Source organism: Colletotrichum costaricense (assembly GCF_030867565.1).
Source record: "Colletotrichum costaricense strain IMI 309622 chromosome Unknown Scaffold_4.1, whole genome shotgun sequence".
In the NCBI taxonomy this organism is placed as follows: domain Eukaryota; kingdom Fungi; phylum Ascomycota; class Sordariomycetes; order Glomerellales; family Glomerellaceae; genus Colletotrichum; species Colletotrichum costaricense.
The window spans coordinates 2,615,384-2,643,202 of NW_026848233.1; the positions used below are offsets into that span (position 1 = coordinate 2,615,384).

Consider the following 27,819-nt stretch of genomic DNA (forward strand, 5'->3'; position numbering starts at 1 on the left):
GGCCTTAGAAGGGCAGGCCTGGTAAGGCTGATGAGAAGCAGCTGAAAGGCATGGGTTTCCAAGGTATTATCAGGGGTCTCGACTTTCGTCCCCGCATATCCGCACGCCGCGCGCGTGCGAGGGTGGACATCTAGGAGGGGCTCCCTGGCAGATGGAAATAGAAACGAGGGGCAGAAAATCAATCATCTGATGACCCATTGAGCAGCAAGTTGCTCATCATCGTGATTAATCAAGGCATTTCCCAAAAGCTGTTGTTTGGGCAGTCTAGCTCCTAATTTTGTTTCTGTTTGAATGCTAATTGATGAAGCTCTCCATTTGACAGCTGCCACGCTCACCAGGGACATATTTTCTTCTGTGCGTCCCATATGATAGCGCCCCTAGACTATTGCCCATTTTCGGTGGCGAAGTGGAAGATACGTCTTGCCGACTTGCTTGTATCGTCTGATGGTTTTCGGCTTCATCGCAAGTCGAACCTTGGCGCTGAAACGCTACTTGGCCTGCCAAATTGCATCACCTACTATGCACAAATTGTACCTTGGCACGATAATCAAGACAAACGGGTCCCTTGTTACAGATTGGTGTACTTGAGAAATGGCGATGAGTCGTTGATAGCGAAATTCTGCCCTGGTTTGAGGTCAAACGACTTGCCCACCCTTTCACCCCTGATCTTGGCTGCCACGCAGCGGACGGGAGTACGGCACGAAGCATGAGCCTGACTGTGTGGCTTGAGCCATGTTGCACTTGGTTGACCTTTGACGGGTCCTCCCCCATGTACATAGTTCATGATGTTCCCGGTGTTCCTCTCTGACTTGCAGGGGGAAATTGCTCTAGATTAGCTCAAGCTACGGCTACTCCGTGGTAACGCCGAAACGTGGGGAGAGTGGGAGACTTTAGTTGTTGACTCAAACGAGTATACTTTCCTGGGATTCCGAAAGCGGAAGGTCGCTTGCTACCGAACCGCCGGGTCGGCGAAGACCTACCTCTGCCTAGAACCTCACTCGTACGAGTTCGGCCAGTATCTATCAGTCATTAAGTTGCTGCATTTTAAAATTATCTTTCAAAGAGGGCATGTTCTGAGTACGCCGAGATCGCAATCTTACCTTGTGTCCGCGCTTTTGTAGAGTGATTAGGTCTTGTGAGAGCTTTGTCATGATAATCGCATGGAATGACGGGGGGAGAAAGCATTAGTAGGCGCCAGTCAGGCCTTTCTCGGCAACTCTCCAAATTTCATTGACACGAAAGTGTCATGACCTCTCCTATCCGATAGAATCGGCCTCGGGAAGCTTGCTTCCTTGAACATTTTCCTGCCCGGCCGAAATGGAATGCGGAATCCGCTTGTTGCCTGTTGACCAACGACAATATGTGCAACCTTGACGCGTTGTGTGGTAATTGGCAGATGGCGGTGAAATGTCAAGCAAAATAAGTCTCGAAGGACGAAGAAGCCGGAAATACTTGCCCTCGATATAGAATACGAAGGGTACTCACCTATCGTGACGCAAAGAAGTTGTGGAGATGTTAGGATTTTACGATCAAGAGCCAAGCTTAAATCTTGGCATCGGTGTGCTATCGCTCAATTTGAGACACGCTACTGGGGGTGTCCATGATTCAGTTGATCAGATACAGGTTGCGCTGACTCGCTTGTGGATAGCGTACTCATGCTGAGTAAACAGCTTCGCGCGTTTACGCGTTGGCACTGGCTTCATCTCCGTTGTGGATAATTGACTCAAAACCACGTTTTCTATCCTTCGAGTCGTTGCGCATTGTGGACAATGCTGTGGAAACTTCCTATTCTCCGACGTCTGGCCAGCTGGAGTTCTCTCGATTAGGTAGAGCGCACTGGTACTCCGTACACACATCGAAATCAATGGGGTTCAGTTTTTGGTTCATGGGCAGCGAAATGAAAACATTAGCTGTTAGAAATTGACCGGTGGGATAAGTCCTACTGAGCTCAGCTTCCAATCCGTCTAGTATCATATTGTGACCAATGTGCTGCCTAAGCTCATGTGACCCGAGGCAATCGAGTCGGCAATCCGAAGCCCCTTGACTGGTCTCACAACAAGCTGAAGAGATATGACGTTGGAGAGAGAATCCCTGCATACAACATGATTGGCCTAACACGTGCCGACATGGAACCACCTTCATCTCTTACCTGTCTCCGCAGGTCAACTGGGATGAACCAACCTCCAGCACCACTCGCAAGCGAGGCCCAGCCCGCCGGTTCCATCGTCTCATATCGATTAAATCAACATCAATGGATGATACCGGCGTTGATGCGCGGGTGCTCTATGTCATAGGCGCTGCGGTCATTCTGGCTGGCCCGATCGTATCTCACTTGTTCTTCCGCGGTGAAGACAGGACCTTGACATCGCGACTTCAGCGCTGGCTTCGATCTCCGCCACAATATACGCACGGCTCACTTGCAGAGGGCCAATTCCGCCTCATTCACTTACTTCCGGGACATGAAGATGACGGTGTTCGAATTGACCTCACGAACGAGTGGCTTAAGGCGCCAGTCAAATACCATGCCGTTTCCTATGCATGGGGAGATGCTCGGGACAAAGCATACATCACCTGCAAAGGAAAAGAGATTCAAATTACTAAAACTCTTTTTGAAGCGCTGAAGCGTTGGCGCTCCCCTACTGAGGAGGTTGTGCTCTGGGCCGACTCCATTTGCATCAACCAGAGGAACACTTTGGAGAAAACCCAACAGATTGGGCGAATGTCGGAAATTTACTCAAATGCTGAAGCTGTCAAAATTTGGCTTGGGAGTGACGATTCCAACATCGATGGAGTTCAGGATGTCATCAAGGAAGCATCTGAGATCATCCCTGAGGTTGTGGACGATCCTCACCAGAACAGAAAAAGTGCAGATATCCTTGCCACTCGCAACCAGGAACGAGCGCAAGACGGCAAGTCTACCGTCTGGAATCTGGACTGGAGACCTCTTAGGGCACTAATGAATCACACTTGGTTCGAAAGAAAGTGGGTTTATCAAGAGGCGATTCTCAACGATAACACCTGGCTCTATTGCGGGAAGCTCATGATGCCGTTTCAACCACTCTCAGAGCTGGCTCTGAGAATGTCAACGTTTGGGATCCAAGCTCTGCCAAAGGATGGAACCGTGAATGACAGCAACGTGACTTTTCTCCCAACCCGTCTCTATAACCTTTCGATGATGCGCATGAGCCAATGGTATCGAGGCAAGCAACCAGTCACGCTGATGGACGGCGTTAAAGCCACCAGAGCATTTCAATGTACCGATCCTCGAGACCACATTCTGGGTGTCTTAGGCTACGCCTCGGATATCGAGAAAGATAGCATCATTTCCCGAGACAACTTGTACTCTCTTTCGGTTCAAGAGTGTTACATACGCTTCGCCCGATCTCAGCTCCTGGAGAAGAAGGACCTCGGTGTTCTGGCATGCGCGCCACAGAAACTGGTCACCGACGTTGCGCTCCCCTGGTACTACCGACCTGTATACCGATGGCAGCGTCGAAGGCTGTCAGATCTCCCAACTTGGGTACCCGATTTGAGAAACCAGGAGTTTGACGCGTTGCCAAGCTACAGCGTTCGGTATGGCAAGTTCTCAGCCGGCGGCATACAGCTTGGGAAAGTCGACATCATCGATGACAAAATACTAAGGTGTTCTGGCATGCTAATCGATACCATTGAGGAAGATGGGATCTCCTGGCCTGAGCTACCACTCCCACCGAAACCTAAGCGCGTCCCGTACCCGCTTGACAAGATGGATGCCTACTACGCCCGAAATTCTTTAAGGTCGCTCAACTTCTACAAATCCTGCGTTCGAGTTGCTTCAGGTTCTGATCGCATTCAAGACATGTCCCCTGAACGCCTCTCTGAATTCTGGAAGACCCTGACGTCTGAGAGAAGCCAGCTGAGCGACCGCATCGACGTGGACCTTTCGGAGTCTATCAAGGATATGATAACGAACATGGAGACCTGGCTCGTCTCCGAAGACCCCGAAGAGGCGAATAAGGCACGATTGGTTTTCGTCGCGGCTGCTGTGACGGTGGAGATGACTATCCTGGCTGCTGCCAGCCCACGGAGGTTCTCTCGCACAGCGGTCGGTAGGCTGTGCTTGGTGCCCAGAAATGCAAAGGTTGGTGATTCGATATGCTTGCTTCTTGGTTCCGAGGTTCCTTTCGTGGTTCGGCCTACGAAGGGAGGCAGGTACGAGCTCATTGGGGATGCGTACGTTAGTGGGGTCATGGATGGAGAAGCTATTGCGTCTGGCGAATATTTCGAGACAGACATCAACTTGGAGTAGCGCAATCACACGTTTCTGGAATGCCTATGTGAGCCTTCGGAGACACCAAGCATTGAAAAGATAACTATGGATTCTCAGATAATGTCTAGTCAATGAGTACACGATAACGGAAGACAAGTATAAGCCCAAGCTCAAGATCCCACCAGGTTTGTGCTCGCGTACATGTGTTTAATGCCACCCCATAGCTAGGGTGACAGGCAAGTATCGGAACGATCGGATGGTTTTGGAGATGCGTTAGGGTGTATGACAGGACCCCATCGTTTCATCGACGAGATAAGCTTCCATTAATCAAGCAAACCTCACCCATCTTTAGTCCGATGCCGAGAGAGCTCTATGGGGACTGTTTGGGAGACCAGTTGTATTAAGAATTCTCGCATACGTGTTCAAGTACTCGGCACTGTCGATGCCGCAAGACACAAGCCCATCATGTTATCCATTCCAACGGAACCCATGGTAGGAGTTAATACTGTGGGCCATTCGAGGTGATCGCGCCGGATCTCCCGCTGATAATTGTGTCATCCCTGAACTCGCGAGCGATGATGGTGGTGGAATCGCCAACAGAGCCCTTGAGGTTGCAGCCTCTGTATCCGGGCACATGACTAGTATCTGCCACTTTTTTTTCGTTGTTCTGGGCCTTTTCAAGCACTTTATTGCTTTGAGATTTGTTTCTCAAGGCGACGTCGCCGGTGCTGGATGGAAGGGAAGCAAAATTTCGACGCACTCTATCTTGAGAGAAATAGAAGAATGTAGAATTGTTGACCCTCTTAGAGAGACGTGTGGGCAGATGAAGGTTGATCGAAAGAGGTGGCCCTAGGGACTAACAGTGAATGTGATGGCGAGGACTGGACACGAACAGGGAAGAAAACATTATGCTACCTTCTCATAGTCAACTTCTGAGAAATTTCTGGAAACACAAAGCTCTGTTCAACATGATGCTGTCATACGCCGATGCCATCTGCTGAGGTTAACACTTTTGGTCTACGTTGAATAGCTGACAGTAACAGTTGTTCTGCAAGTATATATCCATTGAAAGCACTGTAAATTCTGAATGAACGACCGGTAGACGTAGTACAGGATTGCTTGAATCTTGGACTGCAAGGCGTTGCGCCATCTATCTCAGAATTGCCTCACATAATTCATCTCCAAGAGGCCGACAATGCCGAACCCACAGGTAGTTCTTCGGCCGAGCCAGCAGATACGAGATTTAATTCAGGACTCGTGCTACGAATATGCTGCTTGCTTCGCTTGTCGGTCTGTCTGTTCTAGCTTCCCTTGCATTTTTGATCGCATGTGATAGGAGAGTCGCCGTTCTTATTGGTTCCTCAATCTTATGTTTGCACAAACTCCGCCTGTGTTTCTTGTGATATCACAGGTAGGCCTGAGAGACATCTCGTCCAAGTTTGTCTAAGAGAAAGTTTTGACGATCAATCGTGGCCAACGTAGTCTGCAATTAGACACGGAGGGCTAAGTTGTAACTTGTGGCATTTCAGACGACTGTCCTAACTCCCGGACAGTGGTGTCATCCGCCAAGCAGACAAATCTACAGATTCATAGGAGCTGCCACTTTCATCCAATAGACAGCCAAATATGAAACGACTTTAGGTACTATCTAGACAGCCGACTGACAACTCAAACACCACGACATTGCAGAACAGGCGGTGAACGTGCGGGGTGATATATCACCGTCTGCTCAATTGACTTAGCGCGTCCCAAGAAATAGGTAAATTCGCAGCCTCGACGCGTGTGTTTCCTATTTAGCTCTATTTAAAGTTTATAACCGGCGTAGACTTTTCGAGTTCCTTCTCGGCAGGCGAATTTTCACCTTGTCTGAAACCGGGTCCCTCTCTAAGAGATGCTGGAACCAAAGCCACAATATCAGGAAGAGTTTCATAGCTTACTTACGAGGTAGACGACAGCGAAGGGATAGAAAAGTGGAAGACCCTGTGTTGAATGCATGATCTATCAAAAAGACCAGACTGCGGTAACGTAACAAATCAACTCTAGTCTCCTTGCCTTGTTTGCCTTGTTTGCTTATCTCGGCGAAAGTGAGGAAGTGAAGCAAGTACGGAGTCAGTATTTAGTGACTACTTGCTTCATTCACTGGAAGTAAGTTACATCACCAATTCGGGAACACTTACTGATAGCAAGCATACTTATTTATCATTTGCAAAAATAGAAGATGCGGCCAGTGTGGATTGAACACACGACCTTCAGATGATTTGAATGAAGTTTTCAGGAAAGAATTCCACTTCAGTCTGACGCTCTCCCAACTGAGCTATGTCCGCCACGATCTTCGATGTTGAACATACGGAAGGCAGGATTTTAAGTAGCGAGTGTGTGAAGGGCGAAACCCACGATGCCCCCACTAGGGTTCCATTGTCGCGGGCCTAGCAAGTTTATGAGCGGGGTGTTTGGTTTCCTACGCATCCACAACGATACGTTAGCCTGAATTCTTGATCCCAACTCCTCAATGAAATCTTCAATAGTGCCTCGCGCCTATTCAGTTACGTTATAGATTTCACTCATGATATACTTCATATCGTTAATGTCGCGGACGAAGTTGCGAACGAATAGCATCAAAGAAAGGTTTGAAAATCAGGCTACTCTGACACTGGTATCATGAAGGTCATGGTCTCGAGGTCTTGTTCGACCTTTGGGATTTGACCCATACTAGGATCACCCAAGGGCGTTACGTGAAGTCTAATCTGACGTTCGGAAACCCGCCAAAAGATGCCGGTATTGCCGTATTTCCGGGCCAGTGACCGAGAAGTCCGGGGAAGTCCGGGCCTTCTAGCTTCGACATGTGAGCTGCAAAACTGCAAAAGTCATGCTGATACTGCCTGCCGACACAAGGTGGTGGGGGTTTGGGGACTTAGGGGATAGGTCGAAAATGTAAAGATCGGACCCGACTGGCTTGTCAGGCTGGCACATCTTACAAGCGGCCCGCACTCCGACCGCTTAGTCGGCTCCAGCCGGCAGTGTCCGCATCAAAGCACCAAATCAGACATCGTCCATACTAATGGTTTCATCACTCCAGACTAGGTCAGCGTGGTCTCTTAAGCCATGGACACGCCCCTGACTCGTGGAATCACGCCAAAATGTAGAAAAATTAGAATTGTAGCGACCTATCAGATGCCCCTGTACTGTCGTATAGTTACCGAGGTCGCGAAAACCTGCTCCCCCACCAGCGGCATGACCAGGTCGCTGGTTGCGGCACGGTAGACAGACGTTTGACGGCACCTTCTGACAGGGAAGCATATTATTTGACAAGCAATGAGGTTTTTAACATGAAACTCCAAGTCGTGAAGTACACTCACTTATTGGCAGCAGTCACGCCTAAAGGATAAGCAAATGCCAAGCTTTATACGTAATCAGGCCGTGAACTTAAGTCTAAAGCTGGGGAACTACAAGTCTCACCGGGTGTTTTTGAGGTTCGCGAATAAGAGATGCCTTGTGGTTTGCTAGATTGACGGGCAGTAGATGGTGTGATCGGATACACGAGCCGGGCTCAGGGCGCTTAAGCAAAAGCTCTACGCGCACCCGGTTACTTAGGTGGCGATCTGGTTGGTCGCGGTACAGATGCTGGGTTTCAGAGTCGGAGAAGCTGCCAGGCGAGCTCTACGTACTGCTCGCCTATCCTGCACAACCCGAGTTTTCTGATATTTAATTTTCTGTGGGGGCTAGGCTGGCACGGCTAGGCAGCGCGGTGGACCGGTGTTGGTGAATAACACAAGATTATCCAGCCGAGAATTGGATTTTTGCTGCTGGGTGTCTTCTAGTTTACCTGACTCAGCGGAATATCAGCAGCCGATGCAAGACAAGGTGACGCTTGAGTGTGGCGCCGAGCTTTCCAATGGAACTTGTCCGTCAAAGCTAGCCCCTTACACCACCCGAGAAAGTGCGAATACGACTAGAGTACGAAGGCGTCCGCGGGTTGGATGCAGGTTATGCGTCCCCTCTATTAATCAACAGCCGTATCTCTCTACGCTGCATCAGGGCGTAATCATCTATCGCCGGAGCTTGGCCAAGAGCGATTTGTCTCGTCGAGTCTGTTGTCATGGCGGAAACGCCGTGGTGTGATACCTACTTAACGAATCGTTGTTCGCCGACTCGATCCGCCGCGTAGCTGTCATCGGACAGCACCGAGTACGAACATGCAACCAAACCCGTCACGGCGGGCGCATCCAAAGACTCGAACAGGCTGTAAGACTTGTAAATCGAGGAAGATCAAGGTAAGCATGTTTGGTACTACGGCTGTGTACGGCTTGAATGCACGCGTGATAGTGGGTTGTAGTACCAGGATCAGTAGTCCTGGTCTAGAAGCCGCCATGCTTGTCCAGTGTCTCGTTCTTGGGGGCCGGGCCGGTGGGATTAACATCTTCATTCTTCCCTCAAATGTTTAGGAACCGGAAATTGACTTACGAGACTCTTCTAGTGTGATGAGCAGCGACCAGCCTGCAAAAACTGCCTCAAACATGGCGTGGCTTGCGGCTTTCTATCCTCACCGTCACTCGACCCCATGTTGACCCTTTCTCAGCATGCGGGCGAGTTGAACTTTCTCGACCTTGAACTCCTGCATCATTACTGCAACTTTACCGCGCAGACTCTATCAGACAACCCGCTGCTCGGGGACTTCTGGCGGCTGAATGTCGTCAAACTCGGGCTGGAAACCGACTACGTCATGAGGAGCATTCTCTCGCTGGCAGCATTGCATCTTGCGAATCTAAGACCCGACAGGAAAGACCAGTTACTGGAGAAGTCGATGGTGCATCACGAAATCTCCTCGAGAACAGCTGTTGGCTTGATGGAGCACGTCCAAGACGAGAATAAAGCACACTTGTTCATCTTCTCAGTCTTGACTATCTACATCGGTAAGAGTTCTCGTTCTCGGTCTCGCTGCAGGAAGAGTATGCTGACCTGTTTCTCCACTCCCAGTTCTAGCCAATTCGCAATATCTACACGAATCGCCGCTAGCCAGTGCAGGCCAATCTCCCGACTGGATAGTCCTATTCTGCGGGACCCGGTATCTTGTGGGGGAACCGAACGACAATCTTCTAATCTCACCAATTATTACGCGGATTACTGCACACTTCCAGTATCGAGAAGGACCATATCACCACACGCATCTTGGAGACCTGGAAGCAAATATCAACGCATCAGAGCCAGATAATGGGCTTCTGGAGATATACAACAGGGCCATCAATGAGCTCTACAAGTCTTATGGCGCTTTCTATGAGTCCGCAGAGCCTCAAGACATCACTGATGTGTTCATCTGGATTGCCATGGTTGCAGACGACTTCCTCCCGTTGCTGAGAGAGAATAGACAAAAGGCGCTGGTGATATTCTTGTACTTTTGCATGCTTCTCAAGCGCTTGCGAAGTCGCTGGTGGCTGGACGGTTGGGCAAATAACCTCTATGCAGAGACGTATGGTATGCTAGACCATGAGCATAGGTCGTGGATCAGAGATCCAGCAATGGAAACCCATGAACTTTGTCTATGAACAACACGTCTACATCTTCCACTACCCAGTGCCTATATAATTTCACGCATCGATACAGCGGGCGACGAATGTGTCAAGCCTAAAGTTCACTCGTGTGATGCTTCTCTATCGTACATGGTCCAATCTAGCAACGCTAGACACTGACGGACAACCAGCTTTGCTATTCTTCACCACCTATTTCCGGCCAGTATGCCTTCTAGAAAGCTCTTCCAACATACAGGCACTATCGCTGGAGCCTAATGTATCTCGGTCTTTTCTTGATACCTTCTGTTCCAGGTCTTCAACATACCAAACCAGGAAAATCGCCATGACCGCGACCATAAGAAGGGTATCGAAGATGTAGAGAAATATTTCGTGTGAAATAAGGTACCCGCGGTTACCTTGAAGGTATTCGATGACTCGGAAGACGCTTCGTACGAGAATGATAAGACTGGTGCTGTAAAGGACCCAGAGGTATCTTCGCCAGGGGACGATCCCTTCGATGGCGACCGATGTAGGCTTCCGACTGATTCGATGATGGAATAGGATAGTCGTGATAATGAAGAACCCGAAGACAACAATCTGAACTAGAAGGCCGACAATGATGATCTTCTCGCCAATATCGTAGAGCTCCAGGGTTCCCGCTGCTTGAATCCCGCCTCCTCCAGCCTGCATTGTAAACGAGACGACGTCTCCAGTGACGAAAATCTTCGTGACCCATGGCACAGGCAACAGGGAAAGTTTGTCGGCTCGGAGAGTTCGAATCAGCCGGCCGAGTATCATGTAAATCGAAGCTGCGTACAAGGCCGGGGCGACAAGGATCAGGATGGCCTGCATGACGAAGCCGCCGATGGCCATGGTATCAAAGTGTGACCATATTCGTCCGCAGTAACCTATCGTCTGAACTGCAAAGTCAAAGTCAGTATCTTCAGTCCCGGCAGATGGGAGGGCAGTTCTGCAAAGCCTTCAATGGAACAAGAAGCCTCGGGAGTCCGAGTAGGGGGCAAATTCTCAGCAGGGCCACACTCACAAATACCACCAAGAGCAAAGGCAGTAAAGTAAAAAGCTCGGGCTCGATACAGTCGCCAGACATGAAGGATGGTCAGAACTGCAAACACGGCAGCACTGACTATGGCGGCCGGAAGAGATGGCGTGTAGCGGTAAAGTCGGAAGTCAAATGCTTCCCCGGCAGCTGCCTCTGCACCCCCAGCGCCTGTCGTCGAGTTGAGTCCGTCCATGCCAGCCCCACCTTTAGAGCTTTACTGCTTCGGGGAGGCCAATGAAAGTGTAGGTTGTAGCCGATTGCTTTGAGTTGATGATCGTGTGCTAGCCAAGCTCCCACACCAAGACACAAAACGACAAGTCTCTTAGAGTTGAATGAGAGTGATCTAGAGGGAGAGAATGATATTGGAACCGTTATTCTGATTCGAAATCAGGCAGTCTTTCGGGACTTTTAGTACTTCTGCCATAAAGGAGTGTGCCGGCGGGAGATACAATACTAAGCTTGGGACCTTCGGACTCCTCGCACACCTCGTACATCACCCGAGTCCGACGTCCTCGGACTGATTGTACTACTTTGGTCACGTGAAGTCAAGGGATGCATGAGGCTTAGATATCCATCATCATCAATGATTTACGAAAGAACTCCTGCGCCACATCACAGAAACCCGAAAAGTCCGAAGATTCCGAGTCACTCGCATCTTTTCAGTCGACTGAGAGTTCAAAAGCGCGAGGGAACCGCAGCTAGATAGCCTAAAGAGAGAAATATTTTGACCTCATGATTTCACTGATCACCTCCTATAGCATACTGTTGGACGTTATCGATAGTGTTACTTCAGGTCAGTGGCTAAGTGCTAACTTATCCTCATATTGTTGGTAACTTGTTTAATCCTCTGGAAATCAATGCCGAGCCTTGTTCGACATATTTTCAACCACTCTATGTCTTTGGTCATCAATTTTGAACATATTATCTATGCGTTTATTTATTTTATCAGGGCTTGATCCTGAACTAAGTATATTAAACGTTGTTATACCGTGTGGAACGTACTGCCTCTATTTTGCAGACCCACGGTTCTAGGAACTGATGATAAGGAAGTCGGACTATCATTCGTTGCCACCCAGCATGGAAAGATAGTATATTGGAGGAGAGACCACTCGATTCGGTCAATCTATGTATGCATGTAAGCCCAAATCGTGACAGAACGGCTGGATAATTAAGTACTATACCTTAGTTCAAGACATTATTGATCGTAGGTTGTGTTACTTAATGTAATCGAGTCATTTGAGAAACCAGTCAGGAAAGAAGTTGACTGAATATTATCAGTCAATGGAAGATGATGACCAAAGAGCGAGCGATTGTGTTAAGTACCTATTCGACAACCTAGTCTGTGTCGTTCAACCATCAACAAGTCGCGCATGAGGTTAAGGTAATGAGCCTGCATTGTTACGTCAGGTATTTACAAGACAAAATATCAAGGTATTCATATGTCGATGTTGGCCTCTTGAAGTGAAACATAGTCAGAAAATCTGCCCCGCGATCAGATATGGGTATTGAACTCGGTGACTAGCACTTTGAATCCTTCGCTGCGATAAGGCCTCAAACGAAAGCTTCGTTGAATTATTATCGAAGACGTAAGTAGATTATTTACGTCTTCTCCAGGTACAGTTGAATGATTACTTGCTGGAATAGGTCGATTCAAAACATCGCAAAATATTACATAGACTGCTCGAAGCTTCTTTTGCTGCCTTGTCAACCTGAACTCGAGCGGACTAGTGAAAAGGTCGTCGCATTAGAAAGATACGTTGCATACTCATTGATTAAATGCACATACGTCGGTCTGACTTTGGTTTCCCCATTAGAAGCATCATATCGGAAAATTTCAGCAATAATTTGTAGGTTGGAGGTAGTTGCTTGTAATTTCCGTTGCCAACATCGTTACCAGTCATCCGTCTCCGGGATTCGGTGTTGGCAAGGATGACTTGTTTACCATCGATTGAGTTCCAAAGGGGGTTAAAATGATTGACGTCAAGATCCGACGTGGATCGACAGTAGCACGGGGAACCTTACCTCACGTAGGGGCACAGTCGGAATCCGAAGTGTGTCGCCGCCGACTGCGTGAATGCGGGGTCAACCGTCCGAAGCGTTAGCTCCGATCCGGGGGATATCTACCTAACAACACAGAAGAATCACAAACAACGCATTTTCACATACACTACTCTTCACCGTGGAACCATGGAGTCGAAAGAATTCATGCATTTTGAGGGCTTCCCCACCGAAGTGCTCCTTCAAATACTAACGCAAATCGACGACGTTCACTGTCTTTGGAACCTCCTTATCTCCTCGCCGATCGCAAGCCGGGTCTTCAACCAATACAGTGACGACATCTTTTGGCCCGCAGTTACAGAGACCAATATTCCGTCACAGACACAGAAAGTCATACGATGTATTATCTCAATACGCTCAGGCGCGTATAAGAACACACCTCATCTCACGCTTGCCGCTAGAATCAGTGATCGCGAAGCTGGCATTGTGCTTGGCCAGAGCTCGGATTCAGATTATGTTCTGCCGACCATGGATACAACGAAGAAGCCCGATCTTCCCGTCATGCGGTCGGTACTTGCTACGGCCAGTCGATTACGCTCCTTGAGCCGACTTTGCATCAGGCACTATCAGGACAGTCTGATAGCTGCGAAAAGGGAAGGCCGACTGGACGCTCCGGAACTTTCAGCTCACGATAAGCTCTCATGGTGCGAAGAACAGCGGATGATTCGAGCTTTCTGGAGAGTTCAAGTTGTACTCGAAATGAACTTGGCGGCGCGCAGATCTCAGCTCCTCGGGACAAAAGTGGAGGGAAAAGAGCCAAATGACTTGAAAACAGAGGTTCTTGATATTCAGTCTTTCTACGACAGCACGAGTACCAACTTTAAGGCCGCTTATCACGAGGTGATGACAGCAGTTGACTATCTCAAGAACCTTTCTACCTCCAAGACTGATAGTGCGACTGCACTCGTGGACCGGATGCCATCACCCGAAAGCTCTATCGAGGACATCTCACCTTCGTCCCGAGGAATGCCTGCCACTCCGGATACTCGTAGGTCCGCGTTGGTATTGCCTGCCGACAGTCTATGGATTGTGGATAGCATGGGGAGGAACGCGCATTCGCCCATGAAGTTTGCCGGATTCGAGCCGTATAGGAGAATGGGCTTCGCAATTTGGGACAGAAACAGACTTGCGAGATTGGGATTGGCTAGTCCGCCAGGCCATGGCCGTGTCACAGGATTGGGGTCGTACTTCTCGTCGTGGGTGAAGCTGCTAGGATCTCAGGACATGGCTCGAGCGGAAGGCAAAATGAGAGAGGCGGAGTGTCGAGGCGGGCGGTTGGATCCTTTACAACCCATGATCCAGGATAATGCATCCTAGGGGAGAATAAGGAAAGGGAGAAAGCCAAGCTTTCATCCACAATCTTTATTCAATCATTTGGTTCTACACTTGGATACATATTGTAATGTACTTTCCTTGTCCAATTCTTCCGTATTTATTACCTGGGCTTATAGACTGTTTAGAATGAATCTTCTGTCTTGCAGCGTTTCTCGTGAGCCCCAACACGGCGTGTTTGCTGGCGACGTAAGCCGAAGCGCCGTGGCCAGGAAAACTTCTCAAATCGGGAACACCAGTGGCATTGACGATGGAACCGCCATCACTGATGCGCTTCAGATCTTCTCGCAAGAAAAACACTCTTCCCGAAAGATTGATTCCCAGCAAGATCTCCCCCGTTGGTCAGACTGGGCCTCAAATGGGACCTGGCTTGACGCTCCACTTCCGTCAATGTTGGGCAGCGGTACGATCTAGGCGCCCAAATATTTCTTAGTATCTTGGAACCAGTCCCGGATCTTCTCGGGCTTACTGATGTCAACTACTGTTGCTTCAACGAGTATACCAGGGATGGATGTCTTTAGCTTGCCGGCAACGGCTTTGAGGGCTTCTGACTGGACGTCAGATATCGCCAATGATGCTCCTCTACTGGCGAGGTAAACAGCCATAGCTGGGTCTTTTACACCAGCCGTGCCTGTGATTGCGATGTTCTTGTTATTAAATGACATTCTGACGGAAACTATGGAACCCGTACAAGTGATTTGTGAAGAGCAAGGTAATCTCAATTCAGATGAATGCCGCCCAGGTTCTCGTCAGATGAACAGAACTTCTTTTTCCGATGGATAATACCTTTCATTTATACGAAGGTTAATGATCTAACTATGACCGTCAGGAACTGCAGGCAACATCAGCTCTTCATCAATGAGGCAAGCAACGCATATTCGTCTTCATAGTCTCTGAAGGTGTGGGGGCCACAAGCTTGGTCCATCATGTCTGCAGAATAGGTACCATTACAACGGAGCTCTACTGAAATTTTGTGAGCAACCGCATGTTGGCAACAATTTTTCCTCCCAACAGAGTGGCGGTAGAGATTTCTAGGTGATTTGCCCCGTACTGCCGCCGGCTACGGGCCGCCGTCGGACGCACTCATCAGTCCGCGTCCGCCTCTTTTCCAGAGACGATATTTCCTGATCCGGCAGTCTAAGCGCGGAGTAAACCCACAACCCACCGGACCGTGGAGACGACAGCGGGGACTTGGGGGCGGCACTCAAGGGCCTTGACCTATCCAGTCCCAGGTAAATCGAACGTATAATCTCTATCTATTCCCCCATGCAACTGAAGTACCATCGTCGGGTAGTTGTCGTAGGGTCCGCAAACAACGTCATATTCTTGGCTTAAGAGAGTGCGGTCTCCGCGGCCCATAGCTCCGCAACGTTGTCCATGGTACCCTGTGTCGGCACTCCGCGGACGCGGTCTCATGTGCCGATCGCCCTTGTTGATATAAAGTCGCCAGTCTGCAGAAACTTCGAATGAACATATTTCTTTTTGACTCGCATGGTCTAGTCTTAGCTTGATATTCATCGCATCTTTGAAAATGTCAAATTTTACCACAACAACTTCGCCCGTGGACCAAATTCCGTCCTTCAGCATATTGGCTACGGCTGGCTCCACATTGCTCGTCGGCTTGCTTTATGCTCTTTACAACTACCTACTTCCCAAGCCGATCCCAGGAATCCCATACAACACAGAGGTCGTCAAGTCCCTTCTAGGAGACATCCCCAGGCTCCAGAAAGAATCACCCGAAAACCCTTTCAGATGGATGATTGAACGAGCGCGTCGACATGACAGCCCCTTGTCTCAGTTCTTCCTCCAGCCCTTCCACAAGCCGACGGTGTTCATCGCCGACTTCCGCGAGGGACAGGATATCCTCATGCGTCGCAAAGAATTCGATCGTTCCGACTTCACCATCAGCCTATTGGGCGGAGAGGCCCCTAGCTTCCACATCAACTTGAAGACAGGGCCGGAATGGAAAGCCCACCGACGCTTGCTCCAGGACCTTATGACCCCCAACTTTCTCAACCATGTCGCGGCCCCGAACATCTACAAGAGCGCTAGAAATCTTCTGGACCTGTGGAAGATGAAGACGGCTGCCACTGATAAGCCTTTTAGCGCCGAGCAAGACATCTTCTATACAGCTCTGGATGCAGTCTTCGACTTTGGATTCGGTTCCAGCGTGGAACATCGAGCACTGATCCCACAGATTAAAATGCTTCAGAGTGGCAGCGAGAAGAAGGCTGGTATCGATGAGTCGAACACAAAGGCCGCCAGCTTTCCTATCGCACCCATCCATCCAACTTTGGAGACGGCTATAAAGACGGCTGACAACGTCACCGGAGTTGCTGCTACAGGATTTCCCGACATCGCATGGTGGCTGATTGGCCTCAAGCCCAGCGTGAAAAGCATGAGAACTTTCAGAAAAGCATTCTTCAAAGAGCAAGTTCAGAAAGCTGTCGAAAGATATGAAGGCCAGGCTCAGGACAATGACGACAGCTATGTCAAGTCTGCAATTGATCTGATGATCCATAGAGAAACTGTTTTTGCGGGCAAAGAGAACCGCAAGCCGATATATTGGTCTGATGCAATGAATGACGAGGTGAGTACTTTTTCTGGCTCTTCTCAAAGAAGTGTTGTTTGCAGAACTGACTGACGACTTTTGATGCAGTTGCTTGGTTTCGTCGTAGCAGGACATGATACCACAAGTACAACCCTTTGCTGGGGAGTGAAGTTTCTGAGCGATAATCCTGCTTGTCAGCAACAGCTTCGCGAGAGCCTTCGGGCTGCTCACCCAAACGCCATTAGCGATGACCGCCTCCCGACCCACGAGGAGATAACAGGAGCTAGCATACCTTACTTGGATGCCGTTGTCGAAGAAATGCTCCGACTTTCGCACACCGCTATTGGTCAGGAGAGACAAGCCAAGGAGGACACAATCATCCTGGGACACCATATTCCCAAAGGCACCTCCGTCTTCATTCCCAACCGTGGTCCCAGTTTCACAGAACCAGGTTTCGAAGTCGACGAGAAACTGCGCAGCGCTTCGTCTCGGATGGCAGCAGAGGAGCGCGGCTTGCGGGTGTGGGGCTCTGACGGCATGGACGATTTCCGCCCTGAGCGCTGGCTCACAAAGAACGAGAACGGTGAGGTCGTCTTCGACGCGTTGGCTGGGCCGACTTTGCCGTTTGGTCTTGGTCTTCGAGGCTGTTTCGGTCGCAAGTTGGCATATCTGGAACTTAGGCTTTTGGTGACTCTGCTAGTGTGGTCGTTTGATTTCCGGACTTGCGATGAGAGTCTATCCGACTATGATGACATTGAAACATTGACGCGAAAGCCGAAGCAGTGCTTTGTGGATTTGGAGATTCTGTAGTTAGCCATAGGGAGAAGCGAGAGCGTTGCATTGGCATCAGGGTTGGCATAGAGGAGCAGGATTTGTACTTTTTCAAGTCGAATTGGAAGTCGCAGCTCAATATCACCTACTACAAAGCAGTCGTATTAAAGCACACTGTTTCTTGCAGTATAAGGGAAATGAGTCAGGTGAGCATGCAGTGCGAACTCCTATGAAAACCGCCGCTTTTCGCTCTGGAGTCTAGATAATCGCAGCAAAGACGCGTGTGTCTATGGATTGATCCTCCTCGACATGATGCATAATGCATGCCTGTGGATCAAGCCGTTGAGAGAATCCGTTCCTTGTCTCTCTTGCATTCAGGAACTAGATCGCCTAATTGACATGGGAAGCCTGAGCCGCCCATGTTTTCAGTAAGAATAACACTCTTAAAAGCAGTATCTGAACGCCCCTCAGATGCTGGCCTTAACAAGAAGCAGCTGTCTCGCCGTACGAAACTGTTAGTACAGGAGTCCGAGCGGACAAAAGCAGCGATAAAGCTAACTTGTCGGGACTCCAATGAGGCGCAACGAGGCGCACCGCGGCAACCTAGGGAATGCTACAGTGTTGAAATCAGCCACGTTAAGCGCCCTGTATTTGGCAAAGTGGTTCCTGAAACCAGCCACAGTCGGTATCTGCCTAGCTGACAGTGCAACGTATTCCTGGTGACGGACGGACTGAAACTTCGTGTCTGACACGCTAGGAACATGCCACGCCTCAAAGTCCCCATAAACACTCACTCGGAGGCAGCAGGATTTCTGTTGCTATATAGGTTGCCTTCTAATCCTCCTCCCCGAAAATCATCATTTGACGCACAGCCTTCCTATTTTTTGAACGTAAGAAATACGCGAAACAAATACAACGAAGAACTCTGGTGACTCCTCCCACATCCGTATCTGCCAACGTCGAATCCGCAGCTAGCCTATCGCAATCCCGCGACAATGGAACCCATCCGCGCCCGTAAACGACCCACTCCGGCGCCGGCAGCAGAAAGGTCGCTCCGGTCTGCCGACAAGGAGGCCTCCGACCGCACCCAGCTCGCCGGTTTCACAGATCTGCCCGCAGAAATCCACCTTCTCATTTCCAAGCAACTCATCTACCCCGACGCCCTCTCACTGAAACACACCAGCAGCTACTTCTACTACCTCGTTGACACGGGCGTACGACTCAAGGTTGAGTGGCTGATGGAGCGCCGCATGCTTCATCTTGAGTGTCCAAACGATAAACGGTGTGACCTTGGCAGCGACCTACGTTTCTGTAGAGGCAGTGTCCCGTATGTTGTTCCAGAATTCTATCCTGATATTACTTCTTTGCCTTTCATCGTCTCGTACCTGCTACTTCTATCTAACCTTTGGACCAGGCTTCTGATGCAAAGGCGACGTGAACACATGGAGTGCGAGTCAAGGCCGGGACTTGGCTGCCTAGTTTATGGCACTTCCGTGTGTTCTCATCGACGAAAGATTGGCGCGAGGTGTTCACGCTGGTTGAGGCGACGGCTGACCGTAGAGTTATGGTGGGTGTTGATTGCCCTGATACCGATTGCTTTCTGTTGGCTTTGGATGGCAGAGTTCGTCACGTGGGCCGCGAGTGCATACAGAGCCTCTTCTTCTTTCACAGACTCAATGACGCGATGACATACTGGCTGAGGACAAAGAACGTGTCTGGTTCGGTTCTATTCTAAGTACATTTCCACTTATATAGCTTGTTAATAAGTCGACCCACCCCCTTTTAGCCACCCCCCCCTTTTAGCCACCCCATTTCTCTATCCCAACTACCGTATTAAAACCCTACCCACGATTTTTAAACTACTATAATAATTATAAAAATTATTTAAATATAATTCTTTTTATAAAAGATTAGGCTATGAGCACTTAACTAGCGAGGCTATAATATAGGTATAGGTATATTATAAGACTAAAGCTTACGGAGTCCTTTATATAGGCTCCGCTTTTTAAAAAGTTCTTTTGTAATACGATCTATATACTAGTCGCTAAGTTATTAGCATCCTATTACCGGTCGTACCCCAAATTTATTATAATTACTCCCCCCTTACGTAACTTTAGTCCCTAAAGTTATTATATAATATCTTCTTTTAACGCTAATAATAAAGCTATTAACGTCGTTATTCATAATAGATTCCTTAAGACATTAATAATATCCTTTTTTACTTAGGAATAAGGTATTACTCCTATCTTATTATTTAACGGATACCTTATTATTATTATTTAGTAATAGCGCGCTAACTAGTTATTAAGTTAATAATACGTATTTATAATAAAATATTCTAACCGTCGTAATATATAAGGGCCCGCTTAACCTCGCGGTTATTATTATTACTAAGCTATTAAGTAAAGTAAAAGATTTTTTTTTATTACTAGTTACGTATTTACTTTTTTTTTTCCCCTTTTTATTTAGCGACCGTTCTATAAATTTTTTTTTATATAACTATACCTTTTTTTTTTATAATATTCTAATTCCGTATCGTTTTTTAATTATAATTTTCTTATTATACTATTACTAAGTATTTGCTAAAATATTTACTATTTTGCGTATTTAGGATATACTTAATATAGAGTATAATTTTAAAAAAGGCTTCTATAGTTTTTGCGGTAGTATTCCCTATATATATTACTTAGTTAGTATATATTATAATATTAACGAGCTCGTTTATATTACCGGCGTTTACGTTACTAAGTATATTATTTATTAGGTTAATAAAAAAAAGTATTTTATTATAAGTCGTCAAGTCCTCGCTAATCCGTTATTAAAGTATTTAGTTAATAATATTTTCTAAGTTCTTAAGGAGCTATATAGCACTACTTAATTTATTTAGAATACCCTTATAAAGTTTTATAATACTAAGGTATAGAGTAGTTTTAACTCTTATAAGCGCGGCCGCGTTCTTTATACTTTTAACTATATTATTAATATATAAGAGAAAGTTACTACTTATATTACTAACCCGTTAATAAGTAGTATAAAAAAGAAGATCTATTTTAAATAAGCTACTTTTTAAGAGCTTATTACTAATTACGAGTATCTAAACTTATTAATCTCGATTATAATAAGTCGTCGGTAATCGTTTAGTAAATATTTCCTCTTACTAACTTAGATTTTTTCTTAGGCTAGTATTATTAATATTAATAACTAGGCTAAAATTATTTTTTATTTTAATTACTTTTAGCTAGTTTATTTTTATAATAATAGCCGCGCGACCGCTTTATAAAATAACCTCGACGCTCTAGCTTAGTATTATAAAAAGACTCCTTAAGGCGTTATTATTATATATATCTAGGAGTTTCCTAATTTCTTTACTTTTTATAAGCGTATTACTAAGTACTTAGTAAATAAAGTACTTATTTATATCGTTATTATATATAGCGCTACCCCTATTTCTTATAGTCCCGAGACTCGGACTTTTATTAAGAAATATATTTTTATTACTAATTATATTCTTAGTAATAAATACGAGCTAAACGATTTTAGGTTTAAGTTTAATAAGTCCTGGCGCGAGGATAATAATTTTAAAAAGCTCCTTAGCGATTTAAAGGATTCTCTTTTTTAGTATCGTAATAAGCGCTATTATCTTAACGTTAATAACTTATTAACCCCTACCCGCACTACTTTTTTTAATATAAATAAGGGTTCCTTAGCCCTTAGTTACGTTATTTTAAACCTCGATACGGTTAATATTACGCTCCTCTTACTCTAAGTAAAAGCTCTATAATAGCTTAACGTAACTATTATTATAATTAAGGTTAAAGCTACGGGTCGTAGCTAGTAGTTCGATATTAATAAGTTCTTTACAAATATTAATATTACTAAGGCCCCTTAGCTCGACCTAAAGGACGAGAATAGCGCCTTAAATAACGTCCGCTATTACTAACTTATTAATAATAATAATAGCGCTACGCCCCCTACTTTACCTCTTATTATACCTCTTATTATAGCTCCTATTATACCTCTTATTATAGCTCCCGTTATACCTCTTATTATAGCTCCTATCGTACTTTTTATTATAGCTCCCGTCATACTTCTTATTATAACTCCCGTTATGCCTCTTATCGTAGCTCCTAGTAATAACTAAGTAGCGAACGCTTTACGAATTATTATTATTATTATATATAATAACCTGCGCAACTTCGACTACCTTCTTCTTACCCGTCATAATATTAATAAAATTAACGGTCTTATTCTAAGTAATTAGCTTAGTACGTATATAAAACCTCTCCGCTTCTTACTTACTAAGTATAGTATTATTATTAACTATTACGCCTTAGAAATATACACTAGAGCCGCTATTATTATTATTAGTATTACATAAGTTACTCTCCTTATATAATTAAATCTTAGTAATCCTTTAGTAACATATTACCAAGGGTTATAATATTATATCTTTTTTTTAAGAGTTACGCTAGGCTAAATAAAAAGGGTTTTATAAAGTATTATTAATTAACTTATTTTTAACGACCTTTCGCTACGAACTTAACGTTTATTATCCTATTTTATATATATCCTTTTTTTATAACGTTCGAATTTTTTAACTACTTCTACTACGCTTTTAAGATATTTAATAAGCTCTTACGTATTATATTCCGTAAGCTACCCAGCTTATTTAACGAGATAACATAAGTTTCCTTTTTTACCTTACTTCGTAATAATTTCTTTAACTTTTTAAATATCTTACTCGTTTTCTAGCTCTAGGAAATTCGCTATTTAATTACCGACCGTTTAGCAATTTCTCTATAGTTCGAGTTAAGAAACTAAGAAAATATTATATATTCTCCGATACTACTTTAGTAAATATACTCAATAAGCCTATTTACCTACCCTTTTAGCTATCGTTACTTTAATATATCTCGGTACTAGTTTATTATTTTTAAAACGTATATTCTTTATTAATAGGCCGACGACCTCTCTATAATTAAACTCCTTCGGGGTATATTTTTTATTATAATAAGCTACTTAGCTCTTAAAGGCTTATACCTAGGCTCGTATAGCCTAGGCCCTAATCTCGCTAATTTTTTAGACCTTTTTACGAACCCCCTAGACTATAGCCTTATAATTAGGTATATATTTAACGTACTTAGGGTAGTAGCCGTATAGTACTATATACGAGGATACTTTTATAATAAAATATAGGTTATTATTATACGTAAACTCGGCCTTTTTTAACTACGCTACTTACTTATTTAGCGAGCCTTTAGTATAGATCTTTAAGTACTTTTTTAATATTTAATAGGTCCGCTCTATTTAGCTATCCGTTTATAGGTAATATATAGTAAATAGTTAGTAACGCATCGCCCGTTCTTTAGTAAACTCCTTTTAAAATACGCTTATAAAAAGCTTATTTCTATCCGTAATAATACTTTCTAGCATACCGAACTTATATTCGACCTCCCTATATAGGATACTTATTATCTATACTGCGTTAAGCGTCTTAATAGTAAGTAGGAACTTTACGAACTTTATTATATAATAAATAATAACTAAAATATAGTCGTACTTAGTGCCGTTACTACGAGCGCTCGGTAATAACCTCGTAATAAAGTTTATAAATATTTTTTAAAATAGATATAAAAGTAATAATAATAATTATAGCTATTTATATAGCTTATATCTTAGGGTTATAATTCCTAAGTAGTACTCGTAGTTCTTAACGTATTTTTAAATATCCTATTAAATATCTTCTTAATAAAACTTTTTTTAAATTAGCTCGAGAGTTTTCGTAGCTCTTATATAACTTATTTTATAATTATCGTAGTATTAATAAAAGATCTCTATCTAAAAAGACTTTACTTAAGGGATAACGAGTCTTTTTTTAAAGAATAATATACCCTATTCGTTAAGTAAATATACTCTTAGCTCGCTAACTATAATACGAACTCTTACTAATTATAATATATAAAACTCGTTTTTAGCTTATAATCTTCTAACGAGCTTTTTAATTTTTAACAAGAGACGGGAAGTAAATACTATTTTGCCCCTTATAAGCTCTTTTATAACGGGACGTAGGATATACTATTTTAATATAATAACCCTAGCTCTATCTAACTCCTTTTTATCCTTACCGGACCGTTAACGAGCGTTTATTAATAACTCTCTTACTTTTTTACCTCGAGTTATTATAATAATAACTATTATTATTTTATTAGTACGCCCTATAGTACGCTATTAATATAGGGGAGAGGATTCCCTATCCCTAGAGCTAGTTAATATCTAGCTAGGATCGTAAAGGGAGGTCTCGATTATTTAAATATATACTTTAGTAATATTATTTTTTCTTTTTAAGCTAATTATCTTTTACTAAACGTTAAGTAGTAGTTCGCTAATAAGACGTAGCTTTTAAGCTAGTATAGAGAGGACGTTCTTATAAAGCACTTCCCCCTCTATATAATCTAGCTTTTTAAATAGACCGTCCGCTAAGTTTATTTTTTTTAGTTAGTATTTTAAGTTAAAATTAAATACTAATAGTTTATATACTTACTTCGCGAGCCTTTTTTAAAGGTCCCGCGCTAGTGTGCTAATTACTCCCTTAAGTACTTAGTAGTCCGTTAGGATTATAAACTTTTATAAAAGGCCCTAGAGGTAATGAGCCTAGTACTTTAGTCTTTTTATTATAATAAGTAGTTCTTATTAACCCGTAGCTTATTATTACTTTATATCCGAGAGCTTCCGTAACTAATAAGTAACGGGTCGCTATTCTCTATTAGCTTATTACGATAAGATTATTATAATAGCTTTAATTAAAGCGTCGGTTTTTACTTATATAATACGTTATAAGTTCTAATATATAAGTACGGTTACTAAGGTAAAAGCGACCTTTAACTAATTAAACGCCTTATTTACTTCCTTAGTTTACTAAAAATCCTTTACTTACCCCTTTTCTGTTTTTAGTAATACTATTATTAGTATAATAATACCCGAGTATTTAGTAATAAACTTCTAATAAAAGTTATAGAACCCTAGGAATACTTAGATATCCCTAATAGACTCTAGCGCCTTCTAATCGGCGATCGTTCGTACTCGTAACGGGTTAATTTCGATTCTTTTTAATATAATAATATAACCTAGGAATTCGACCCTCTTTTAATAAAACGAGCACTTCGATAGTTTAATAAAAAGCCCGTATAACCGTAGCCGTTAGAGGACCTTTTTAATATTCTCCGTATACTACTCCTTTATTATTAAGTAAATTATTAAATTGTTTATATATATTATATAGTAAGTATTTAGCAGGTTAGCGAGCGTTCGGTAAATATATGCCTAGAATATCGTAGGTACGTTCGTTAGCTTAAAAAGTATAATAATATACTTAAAATAGCTATATCGGCTCTAGAACGCTATTTTTTATTAGTCTTTTTTTTTAATCCGGATACGGTAGTAAGTATCCTTAATATTTATTTTTAAAATCTATTTTACTCTGCGAAGCCTATCTAGGAGCTCGCTAATAAGTAATAGTAAGTATCGATTCTTTACGGTTACCTTATTTAGCCCGTAATAGTTTATATAGAGGCGTAGCGTACTATCCTTTTTTAGTATAAATAGGATTAGTACCCTAGCCTTATTAACCGAAAGTATAATACGACCGTTTACTAAGTTCTTAGTAATATATGTACGAAGCTTATTAAGTTATTTCTCGCTTAATAAATAAATAGGGCTATATAGCGGTTTAGTACTTAGAACTAGGTTAATTAAGTATTCTACCCCGCTATATAACTACGGTCCCTTTACTAACTACTCGTTAAACGTCTCTACCTCTAATTAAAGTTTTAGTAATAGACTTCTTTATAGTTTAGTTTTTATTATCCCTACGATACTTTTTATAATAGCGATATATAATACGTAAGCCCTCTTATAATTTTTAATAATATTGCGAGCTATTACTTCTAGTTTAGTAATAGAGATGGGCTTATATAACTATATATTCGTTATAGTATTAATATAAATACCTTCCTAGCCTATTAATAATTATAATAATAAAAGGTCTACTATTTTTTTATCCTTATTAACTATAGCAAATAGTTACTAAATCTTCCTTAGCTATTTATAATAGTTAATAAAAAAGAGCGTTAACTAATAGGCCTTCCCTTAGCTTACGGCTTTACTTTAGAAATCCCTTAATAAAGGGGCTATAGTAGTAGCTAGGGTTAACCCTAAGTAGGTTATAAGCTTAGTACTAATAATATCTATCTCGGAATATATATTTATATTAACTTTTATTAGCTTTTTAGCGACCCCTTATAGAACTATCGCCCTACTTTTCGTAATTATTTTTATTAATACCTTTTTAATACTTAGCGTAAGTATATTAGGTATATTACTTATGCTTATTCGTTTTTTAAAAAGTCGACTTTTATAACTCTTAGCTCGGTAGTAACCTATTAGACAGTTATTAACGTTAGTTTCGATTAGGGGTACGTCGGCTTATTATTACCCCGACCTCCCGACTTATTCTTTTAGTATTTACTAAATATATAGTCTAACTTATTATATATAAAGTACTTAATATTACTACTACGACGTTTTTATAATAGCTCGGCGCGAGTATTTTTATTATATAGCTTTTATAATATTACTCTTAGCAAGTCTTTAGAGCCTAGCCCCTTAGAGCTCTCCCTACTCTTTTTTTTATAAAAAGGGGATATTTAACGTAGTTATTCTAATAATAAATATAGCCTCTTCTTACTATCTTTTTATAACTAGTTACCGCCTTTTTACTAATTTAATAATTATAGTTTATTAGCTTCGTAGGCTATATCGCGTACTTTTTTAATTAAGACTTTATAACGAATTAAGTCGTCCTATAGCTAAGATAGTAGTTTAAAGAAGAATTAGTATACTTCTACCTTTAAGTTCTTTATATTTTTTATACTTAGGTTATAATAAATCGCTAACTATTTAGTAAGGAACTAGGTAGGGGTCTAACCCTCTTTTAGCCTCTTTATTCTTAGCTCTCTATAATATTTCTATTTTTATATCTCGGGGTTTATATACTATTAGCGAACGAACGCTAAGAAGTTGCCCTAAGAGAGGGGATCTTAGAGGCTCTTTTCGTAATTACGCTATTACGTTTATAGTAATAGGGATATCTTAAATAGGGCCTATTTAATATACTATTTTATAGTACTTTCCGTACGAAGATTATTACCTACTTCTATAATAATAATCTAGTTTACTACTTAAGTACTCGTAAATTCTTTTTTAATCGGTTTATAGTTATAAAAAGGAGGCTTTTTATATTCTCGTTAACCTAGATACGTCGCCGGCTACTTAATAAGCTATTAAATAAGCTCCTTATATTAACGCCGTTCTTAGTTTTAGTTTTTAACTATTATTTCTATCGTCTTATAGAAATAGGTTATTATTAAGCTTATAGGGTTTACTAAACTAGCTATTTTAGTACTACCCGCGCTTTTATACGCGCCTAGACCTTATATATTTAGTAATTGGTTATTAATAAACGCCCCGTTTATAATAAATAGGGTCCTCGGGGTATTAGCGGGGTAACTAGCTTATAAAGGTAATTTACCCTAATTATTTTTTTTATTTAGCTCTTTTATAAACGCTAGCGTTTGGGTAGGACTCGCCCTATAGTAAGCTCGTTCCCCCGGATAGAATAGGGTTAAATAGTTAATTTTAAATAGCTATAGCTCGTTAGCGCTAACGGCTCTTTACTAATAACTAAGCGTCGCTTTATTAACGTTCCGTTCGTTTTTATAATTTATTATTACTTATATTAGTTACTTCGTAAAGGTAGAAGCTTTAGAATTATAAAAAATTAGGCTATAAGTACTTAACTAGCGAGGCTATAATATAGGTATAAGTATATTATAAGACTAAAGTTTACGGAGTCCTTTATATAGGCTCTGCTTTTTAAAAAGTTCTTTTGTAATACGATCCGTATACCGGTTGCTAAGTTATCGGCGTCTTATTACTAGTTATACCCCGAATCTATTATATATACGAGAGAGCTAAGTAATAGCTAACTAAATTAATTATATATAAGTAGCGTAATTAATACTCTTTAAATATATACCCCCTTTATTAAATATAATAGTTAGAGAATATAGCTAGGGTAGCTAGGTCTCTTTTTATATTAATAGTTTTTAATAAAGTTACTATTTTTACGAGTTTTAATAAAGTATTATAAACCTTAATAAAGGCGCTAAGCTTTTAATAATTAACTTTAAAATTATGCTATTTAATTAGTTAGTAAAACGCTTTTTACCCTTTATTA

The 27,819-nt window shown here is 43.2% G+C and overlaps 7 protein-coding genes across 7 annotated transcripts; 6 read left to right on the forward strand and 1 right to left on the reverse strand.

The window, feature by feature from the left end:
* Positions 1-2,251: 2,251 nt before the first annotated feature.
* CCOS01_04934 (heterokaryon incompatibility protein) lies at positions 2,252-4,288 on the forward strand (the record flags this gene model as incomplete). The annotated part of the gene is made up of 1 exon (XM_060453115.1): positions 2,252-4,288. The coding sequence occupies one exon, from the start codon at positions 2,252-2,254 to the stop codon at positions 4,286-4,288; it is 2,037 nt and encodes a 678-aa protein (XP_060317073.1).
* Positions 4,289-8,807: 4,519 nt separating this feature from the next.
* On the forward strand, positions 8,808-9,789 carry CCOS01_04935 (C6 zinc finger protein; the record flags this gene model as incomplete). Its single annotated transcript, XM_060453116.1, has 2 exons — positions 8,808-9,159; positions 9,224-9,789. The coding sequence occupies 2 exons, from the start codon at positions 8,808-8,810 to the stop codon at positions 9,787-9,789; spliced, it is 918 nt and encodes a 305-aa protein (XP_060317074.1).
* A 174-nt stretch (positions 9,790-9,963) lies between these two features.
* CCOS01_04936 (RTA1) lies at positions 9,964-11,006 on the reverse strand (the record flags this gene model as incomplete). Its single annotated transcript, XM_060453117.1, has 2 exons — positions 9,964-10,673; positions 10,799-11,006. 2 exons carry the CDS (start codon positions 11,004-11,006, stop codon positions 9,964-9,966), a joined length of 918 nt encoding a protein of 305 aa, XP_060317075.1.
* A 1,994-nt stretch (positions 11,007-13,000) lies between these two features.
* CCOS01_04937 (uncharacterized protein) lies at positions 13,001-14,188 on the forward strand (the record flags this gene model as incomplete). The annotated part of the gene is made up of 1 exon (XM_060453118.1): positions 13,001-14,188. The coding sequence occupies one exon, from the start codon at positions 13,001-13,003 to the stop codon at positions 14,186-14,188; it is 1,188 nt and encodes a 395-aa protein (XP_060317076.1).
* Positions 14,189-14,674: 486 nt separating this feature from the next.
* CCOS01_04938 (uncharacterized protein) lies at positions 14,675-14,800 on the forward strand (the record flags this gene model as incomplete). The annotated part of the gene is made up of 1 exon (XM_060453119.1): positions 14,675-14,800. The coding sequence occupies one exon, from the start codon at positions 14,675-14,677 to the stop codon at positions 14,798-14,800; it is 126 nt and encodes a 41-aa protein (XP_060317077.1).
* A 934-nt stretch (positions 14,801-15,734) lies between these two features.
* On the forward strand, positions 15,735-17,564 carry CCOS01_04939 (cytochrome P450; the record flags this gene model as incomplete). The annotated part of the gene is made up of 2 exons (XM_060453120.1): positions 15,735-16,793; positions 16,863-17,564. The coding sequence occupies 2 exons, from the start codon at positions 15,735-15,737 to the stop codon at positions 17,562-17,564; spliced, it is 1,761 nt and encodes a 586-aa protein (XP_060317078.1).
* A 956-nt stretch (positions 17,565-18,520) lies between these two features.
* CCOS01_04940 (F-box domain-containing protein) lies at positions 18,521-27,010 on the forward strand (the record flags this gene model as incomplete). Its single annotated transcript, XM_060453121.1, has 2 exons — positions 18,521-18,852; positions 26,983-27,010. 2 exons carry the CDS (start codon positions 18,521-18,523, stop codon positions 27,008-27,010), a joined length of 360 nt encoding a protein of 119 aa, XP_060317079.1.
* Between the last annotated feature and the right edge of the window lie 809 nt (positions 27,011-27,819).